At 40.5% G+C, this 8,366-nt stretch overlaps 1 protein-coding gene across 1 annotated transcript; it reads right to left on the reverse strand.

The window, feature by feature from the left end:
* Positions 1-533: 533 nt before the first annotated feature.
* Positions 534-6,461, reverse strand: dclre1c (DNA cross-link repair 1C, PSO2 homolog (S. cerevisiae)). The gene is made up of 15 exons (XM_074698248.1): positions 6,194-6,461; positions 6,033-6,084; positions 5,719-5,803; positions 4,647-4,706; positions 4,499-4,554; positions 4,249-4,350; positions 4,087-4,159; positions 3,793-3,933; positions 3,615-3,716; positions 3,372-3,508; positions 3,245-3,299; positions 3,077-3,165; positions 2,903-2,997; positions 1,662-1,748; positions 534-1,577 (listed from the first exon to the last, which is right to left on the reverse strand). The coding sequence occupies exons 1-15, from the start codon at positions 6,300-6,302 to the stop codon at positions 850-852; spliced, it is 1,971 nt and encodes a 656-aa protein (XP_074554349.1). The 5' UTR covers positions 6,303-6,461; the 3' UTR covers positions 534-849.
* Between the last annotated feature and the right edge of the window lie 1,905 nt (positions 6,462-8,366).

Here is an 8,366-nt window from a genome sequence, read left to right on the forward strand (position 1 = left end):
TTTTAAAGTGACTATAAGTTTCATTCCTACTCTATCCAGTGGCCCATCCTCTCTAATTGAAAGCCCGAAAAGGTGAGTTAAAAAAATACAAGAAAGAAAAAATAGGGAGAATTAATGAAGCACAAAATGAAGGTTTTTTAAAAAAAAAAAAAAAACAGAGGCACTGAAGCCCCAAAAAATGCATTTTATTTCATCAAAAAAGTAACTTTTGGGCCTAAATAAAATTATCTTTGCGGACCTGCCTTTTTTGCATAAATTCATACTTTTAATCTGAAACCTTGAGTGTTTAATTTGCCGTTTTACACCTGTAAATCTACTCTGTAAACTTTCGTTGTGAGTGATAATGACTTGTAAATAACTTCATGACCTTTTTGTGTTAGGTGTTGTGATGGTGACTGTTTGGATATGTCTGCAGTCCAAACATTAAATCAGTAAATAAGACAGGAATTTAACCCAACACACAGAAAATAAAAAACATTCTTATGATGAGGCCAAAATCTCATTGGTTTAAGTTGAAAACTTTTAATTTGTAAGAAAACTTCATCTTGGTCCACTTAACATGAAAGTTTGACGCACAGTAAACCACAAACTGTCAACAAAACAGGAGGAGGTTTGAAGTGTGCAGGTGAAGTAACATAAGTAGAACATCACCAACATAAAGTGCTTTAGAATAAACTTGTTTCTGTGTCGCTTTACATCCTGAGGTTTGTGTGGTCTGGAGGTTTGAAGGCATGAGGAGTTAGAAAAGTTTGTAACGGTGAAGATTAAAGAGGCAACGGTGATAAACAGGAACCAGAGAAAATAAATTAATGTATTTAGAGTTATTTCATCTCTGTTTCTGAACATTTCTTAACATCGAGCTTTGCGTTGTGTCTCAGTCTCTGTCCTGATGATGCAGTCCTCTCCTGACGCCAACTTCCTGTACAGCTGCAGCAGCTCATCAGGCGGCGGCGCCTTTGACTCCGGAGTGCACGGAATATCAAAGTCAGACGACACCTGAGATGCGGAGAGCTCCCCTGGCTCTGATTGGTCGTTCACCTCCTCCTGAGGCACACCCCTTTTCCTCGTGGAGTCTCCTGGCTCTGGATGGAGGATCAGGGTGTCGGGTAAAGCCGGGTCCAGGTTCTGGGAGGAGTGATTGGATAGAGAGGCAGACAGGGTCAGGCTGAAGTTTTCGTCGATGTTTGGGGTTTCCTCCTCCTCCTCGCTGAACAGCTCGGGCGTCTGTGAGCCCGTCATCCTGGAGTGGGCGGGGCTTGGGAGGGAGCAGCAGGACTGTAATTGGCTGTTGAGGCTGCTCTGGCTGTCAGGAAGCGTCTCATTGGTGAAGAAGTCCTCCCATTTGGGGGCATCAGTTGATCCCTGCACCTCCTTCACTCCTCCTCCCTCCTCCTTTTTTAACCCCACATCACCCTCTCCTCCTCCATCCTCCTCCTCCTGATCCTCGTCGTCCTCCTCTTCGTCATTGGACTCAGTGCAGTCAACGTAGTTGCCGGTAACAGGCTGTGAGATGGTAACAGGTGATGAGTCCTCCAAGGAAACAGGGGGCGCTGTTTTCTGAGGACTCTGAGCTTTCACTGAGATTAATAAACAGAAAAAATTTTACAATCCCAGAAAAAAACACCTGAAGAAAAGACAAAATGTTAGGAATGAGTCCGTACCTTTCTGTGTCTCCTGGTCCAGGAACATCTTCTTCCTCGTTGGTGGGAGGTTGAGGTAGTCGAAGAGTTCGTCATCGCTGTCGGAGTCTGGACGAAGACGGAAACACTGTTAGCGCAAATCAGACGGATTTAAAAAGCTGATATTTTTCTGTTTGGAGGTTACTCAGGGGCTTTTTTGAGAGGAAAGGATGGTGGATAGACGAGGAAACAAGGACGAGAGTGTAGAGTTTGAATCTGTGCCATCTTCTACTTCCGTACATGGGGCGCAGTATTCCTGCTAAGTCTTTTAGAGCCTTTAATGCACCCTTTCTTTTTCTGCAAGTGTTTGTATCTGCAGACTTTTACAGTTCATAGCACAGACTGTATATAGAGTGGACAGCGTGGCTCCGCCATTTATCATTGTACGGTTTTGAAGCCGAAATACCGCCGTCTCAGGCGCCACCATTGTAGCAGTTTGGAGCCAGATTCTGCGCAGTAGAGACGATGAGGGATTCTTGGAGAATCCGAGTGAAGCTGGGTGACAAAAATATATGTATATTTTTTCTTTCAAGAGTCTAATCACTTCCTGACTCTACCTCCCATATTTTACGATCCCTCCAAAAAATACACGAGAACGCCAGCTGTCAATCATTGTTAAACGTGACGTAAAGCCTAATTTTTAACCTCTTATAACTAATGAAAACGAAACTTTTCAGAAAAAAGAGCCAAATGATATCTTCAAATCACCACAACAATCAGACGTGAGAAACATTTCTACCAGGTGTATTAATTTTTTAAAGTTTGACCACAGCCCATCTGGAATGACTGGGGAGATGGAATTTTAAACCTATACTGCAGCCAGCCACCAGGGGGAGCAGTTTTTGTGGAGACCTTACTTCGAGCTGAGCAAGCGGACGTTCATATTTTTACAGTCTGTGGTTCATACCAGAAGAGATAACATGCACCACATTTTTTAAGTCGTGCAAACACGCGTATTTTCTGGTCAAAGCCCGAGCAGACCATCACAGCACACGACTCTGCAGCTGTGTTAACTTTCATGCAGCGTATTCAAGAAACAGCGGCTAAACAACCTACTGTGACCTGATTGGACAGTCAGGAAGTCTCAGTGAGGGGGCAGGGTCCTACATCAGAGGAATCAAGGGCTTAGGAAGCAGGAAAAGAGGTGAATTCTCGTATCAAACCAGCTGCTGAGCTAACCTCCACAGCTATAAACGCAGGAACAGGTGTGTCGTGTGTCTCACCGTTTGTAGGTCGCTGCACCATGCTGCGTTTGAGGACTCCTAAAGGTTTGTACACAGGTGCTTGATCCGATTGTTTCCTGCACATCAGCTTCAGTCTGTTCAGACACACAGATAAACTCACTCTGACGACGCTGAAAAACTCAGATTAAAGCTCAAAGAGAATTCTTCACTCACAGATGTGTGACCTCAGTCAGCGTGCGACCCACAGGGATCACACTGGGGTGGATATTCACAGGTTTGAGGTAGGAGAGGAAATCTTTGAGCTGAATAATCAGAGAAACATCATCAGCGTTAGCGTTAGCATCGCTTTCACAGAAATATTCAGATGAGTATTCAAAGCACCTCCGAGTAGGACGAGTGGAAACTGAAGCAGGCTCTGAAGGAACTGGATCCTGTCCTGGAAAGAGTCACATTCAGCTCTCAGATCCTCACTTTGCATCCATCATCAGTCTCATAATGATGCTCTTACTTTATAACAACGCTGGTTTTTCTCATCCTCTCCCCGAACCACATGGTGGACGGTTTGATGCTGATGATGCGGAGCGGCGTCCCGTCGGGGGCTGTGCAGCCACACGGCAACCTGTTCCCCTGGAAAAACTCCTCGTCCTGCACACACGGGAAAAAGAAACGGCACAAGAGTCCAAAGATAAGAAGCAGAAGCTGCTGAAGGAAGCAACATCATCATGTGGTGGCATCATGGAGGAACACGGACCTTTGGGTGTCGGCAGGCGTGGATCTGCGTCCTGCGGTCTGTCGTCACGTAGTTCAGGATCTCTGGCATTTTCTTAAACATCGCCAAACTCCTGACGTGAATCTGAAAACAAAAACATGAATCTTACTAAGCTCATGTAGAGTTGCTGTGATACTGATAGTGTGTGTGTGTGTGTTACCTGTGTGTTAAACTCCTCCCCCAGGTTGGTGAACAGGTATTCGTATCCATACGCAGCTTTACAGTTGAGCCAAACCACGTGATACGGACTCTGAGTGATCCAGTTTCCAACCAGTTCCGAGATACCGCTCAGACAGACCTCCTGCACACACACAAGTAAAAGTGATAATCAATGAGCAAATCCAAAATCCAGAATTAAAGATGTGTCTCATGGAAAACAAAAAAATCACTCAGATTTTCTTTACAATCTTCCTAAAAGATCAGGTATTACAACTTAAGAGTCATTGAAACTTACCCGAGTAGGAATCTGGTAAAACCGTGGGTCGTAGAAAGTAGAGTCCAGATAAATGCTCTGAATGTCCTTCACTCTGTTGGTAAAATATGAAACAAACAGCGTTAGAGATATCACTTTTTAACCTTGTTTTTCTCAAACAAGTTGATGGAGAAGGAACACGACCTGCTGCCAGAGTGCAGATGCTCCATCCTGGAAACATCTCCAGCAGCTAACCGGAAGTCTCCTGTGTATAAAACGTTTCCCTGAGAACCCTCGAACAGGAACCTTAAAAGACAGGTGACATGTGTTGAAACACAGTGTTAGAAAAACCCAAGTGTACGGACACAGACAAAGATGTTAAGTATTTCTCATCAAGATGGTGTTGTTTAGCTGTCTTCGGTCATCTTTGTGGTTTATTTTACATCCTACTCACATGACAGAGCCGGGGCAGTGGCCTGCAGGAAGCAAAGTGACCACAATGTCTTCTTTCTGTCAAACAAACAACAGACGAGAAGAGTCAGATGTCATATTTCTCCACCATACAGCTGATGTGTTTATCGAGTCCAGTTTTGATATTACACCTCTCCTGATGTCTCATCAACCAGAGAGATCTGAGTCGGGCTCTCCAGCTCCAAGGGAACCTGAAATGAAGGCAGAATAAAAGATATATCAAAAAATAAAAGAGATATCACCTGTTAGAAAGAGATTTTGTTTAACAACTAAGTTTTGCGCTTTTGGAGAAGGGGTTCCTCAGGGGTCTGTCCTGGGTCCTCTGTCATTTTTACAATACCTTGCATCACAGGGTCAGATTTTCCACCTGCTTGGGGTTTATTTTTCTGCTATGTCAACGTCTGACAGTTTTATATGTCAGATTTTTAGAGTCTAGTCAAATTTCCAGCTTCTGATTAGAGATAGACTGATATGGATTTTTTGGGGCCGAGGTAAGGTAAGGAGGCTCATAACCCATATTTGAAGCTGGTATTAATTTGCAATTAAAGTGAAAATATTGTCATAAAATTTTGAACAATACAAACTCCAACACTTTACTGCATTAAAATTCCTTCAAGCATATGTTTATTAAACAGCTCCCAGACTTAGCAGCGTATCTTATAAAGTTAAATGAAAACTTTAAAAAATAAATAGCTAAAGTTTTCTACTGTAAATCAAGTTTTCCAAAATTTCAATGTAACTGCAATAAGACTGGACAGAACTGAGTTTGTGCTGACTTTTACAGGTATTAATTCTCTGTTTAGTTTTCACATGACTGACTTTAAATGTTTTGACCATTTAGGGCTTCCATAGGGTAAGTTTAAAACACTTCTTATCATTTTTTAAGGGGCAGAAAAACGTATTCTTGTGGGTGTTGATAAGTGGGGTGATTTTTGTGTCTGTGGAAGTTAAAATAAGCTCATAGACAGTAAGATAGTCATGATGCTAATTATGTTAGCCCGTCAATGGGATTTTCCATTGACATTATCATTATCAGCCTTAGGATAAAAAAAAAGGCCGATGCCGATATGCCCCAAAATGCCAAATATCGGCCTGATAATCAGTCTATCCCTACTTCTGATCTATGTATGTGACAGAAATTATCTATTCTAGATGATTGTAGATCATTGTTTACTTTCATGTTAGTCTCTACAGCATACTTACAATGTATTCCTCCCAAAAGGCATATTTGTGGTTGCTCAGCAGGAGCTCTTTGGTCACAAATGAGCAGTACAGCCTGACTGTGCGACTGCAACCAGAGAGGAGACAGGTTTAGTTATTGTTTCAAATGATAAATGTTCATTATGTGATGTCTTTTAGTGTACATGAGGAGATGATGCCAGTAGACTCAAAGTAGACATGATTGTTAATAGTATTTGATGTGGAAAAAACAGCAAAACAGTGTTTTGTTCCATTTGTACTCCACAGGGGAGGCATTTCTTCAATTTTAATGAAACTCAGACCCTAACTGTCCTCACCTGAAGTGCAGTTTCCTCCTCAGTATTGGTGCTTTCAGTCCTTTCATGTGATCTGTCAAAAGCCAAGATATGAGAAAAAGGAGACCACATTATTCTGTTTCAATAAAGCTTTATACTTTTTAATGAAAACACCAATTTAAGACTGAACAGCCCTGGCTCACCTTTGTGACAGTGGGAGAGGAAATATGCCCGGGCATGTATGTTTTCTCGGTCGAACCGGTCCAGAGAAATTGTGGGATACTCCTTCATCCGACCAGCAAATGAACTCATCTTAAGTTTTATCCCCTTATCCCCGTTATAAATATATTATAACGTAGTTATCGCCTTCGCCATTGAAGCAGGAGCCTGTTTTGATCACTTCTCTAGCATCTGCTCCCGCCCACCAGTTTGCTCTTCTTCTGTGGTGCCTCCAGAGCGTCCGACGGGTAATACTGCCATCTACCGTCATAGGAAAGTTGTTATCGTTTATTTTTTATTTTATTAGAGGCTAAATACGATATGTACGTAAAAAAATATTGATAATAATACTAAGTCGACAAAATATACACATCTATAATGTTACTTTTCTTCGAATATGGAGGGTTAACCTCAAGTCATCGTCTGTTACGGTCGAGCTCTGTGTTTTAATTCCCGCCTTGTGGTTTGGCGCCATCTTCTGGGACCGTTTCACATTGTTCTCCTGGTTCTCTATTTATGTTGAAATGCTGACTCAGCATTTCACTCAGTTTATACTTTGTTCAACTATTCAACTTTTTTATCTCACATTTTCAGTTTTTTTCACCACTATTTTAACTTTTTCAGCTTCAGCGTTTCAACGCATTTGCTGCAAGGAAATGCAACTTGCATCTAAGCATCTCATTATTATTATCATTTTTTCATTTATATATATATATATATATATATATATATATATATATATATATATATATATATATATATATATATATATATATATATATATATATATATATATTTCCATCTGATTTTTATTTATTTATTTATTTATTAATTTTTTGGTATGTCTCTTCTTTGTCCGTTTCTTGTATTTTATTTTTTTTCGTCTCTTTTTCGTCATCTTTGTATTTGGAGTGGATCCTCACTTTGTATGGTTCATTGTCGATCATGGACACCAAACTTTTTGTGGCTTCAGTGATATTTATGTTGAAATACTGACTCAGCATTTCAACATATTGTTCTCCTGTGACTTTATTCTTCTTCTTTAATATTCTACCGTGTGTTTTTTGGTTCGCTACTCCTTCAAATTTTGTCAGATTTTCACCATTCGAATTTTAAACTATTCAGCTTTTTCTGGAGATGTGTGCTATGACTTTTCTTATCTCTAACCCTTTAACTTTTTGATTTATTCAGCCTTTTCTGAAAAAAATTCTCCATCTGAAATGAATTGGAAACTTCAGCTTCTCTTGAAAAATCTCCTTCAGCTTTGAGAAGTTTCAGCCTCCTCATACTTCCACTTACAGACCTCATTTAAACTTTAAAATATTCAGCTATCTTTCCACTCTTCATGTTTATGTCTGCTCTTTAATATCTTTTACTGTTTTTGAGATTTCACTGTTCAAGCAACATAAACTTTTCCCACTTTGCCCTAAATTCTTAGCTCCTTGACTGCAATCATCTTCAGCCAGAGCAGCTAAATGTCTTTTAGCTGCTCCAATGTCAAACATTTGGAACAGGGGCGTATTTAGTCGTTTGGGGACCCAAGGTAAACCCAGTCAGTAGGGCCCTCCATGTCCTTGTAACTCATCTTCTTCTGACTGTTAATATTTTTTCTTTAAAACATTTCATTGCACTTCAAGCACAAACACTTCAGCTTTCTAGGAGAAGAAGGAGACAAAGATGGGCTCCTAGTTCAAGTACACATGAGATTTCATAATTATTGACTTTATATAGCTGCCTGCTATAGCCACATGAAAAATACATTGAGGAAAATATTACTGTAATTATCTGGCATCTTATTTTCCAAAATGTTATTCATAAGCCAGAATTGCTAAACTATTTTTTTATGTCAAAGATGTAACAGGTTCAGAAGTTCTTGAACTTGTATTGCATAACTCCAATAACTGAAGGTTTTTTTTTTTTTTTACCACTAAAGGCTTAAAGAGGCCAAACTTCTCGCTCATTCATTTAAACATCCTTGACCTTCTGTTAACAATGTGACTGAAGTGTTTTCTGCAGGGATTATTCACTCGCTCCGTCACACTCTGCTCATGTGATGGTAACATGAGGGGTGAGATTACATACACAGCAAACTGCCTCTCTCAGATCTGAAGTTTTTTCCCCACCAGATCAAGATCACATTTCTTAATTTAGCTCGCT

The sequence above is a fragment of the Halichoeres trimaculatus genome, unplaced genomic scaffold (genome assembly GCF_033239565.1).
Source record: "Halichoeres trimaculatus isolate MK-OKI-2021-1 unplaced genomic scaffold, fHalTri1.1 fHalTri1_scaffold_21, whole genome shotgun sequence".
Taxonomy (NCBI): domain Eukaryota; kingdom Metazoa; phylum Chordata; class Actinopteri; order Labriformes; family Labridae; genus Halichoeres; species Halichoeres trimaculatus.

Excerpts from the sequence above, each read along its gene's own strand:
- dclre1c (XM_074698248.1), bottom strand. The coding sequence starts at position 6,302 with ATGAGTTCATTTGCTGGTCGGATGAAGGAGTATCCCACAATTTCTCTG. Across the intron at positions 3,717-3,792 it reads GGGAGGAGTTTAACACACAG|ATTCACGTCAGGAGTTTGGC; the intron begins GTAACACACACA and ends TTTTGTTTTCAG. Across the intron at positions 3,300-3,371 it reads AAAACCAGCGTTGTTATAAA|GACAGGATCCAGTTCCTTCA; the intron begins GTAAGAGCATCA and ends GACTCTTTCCAG.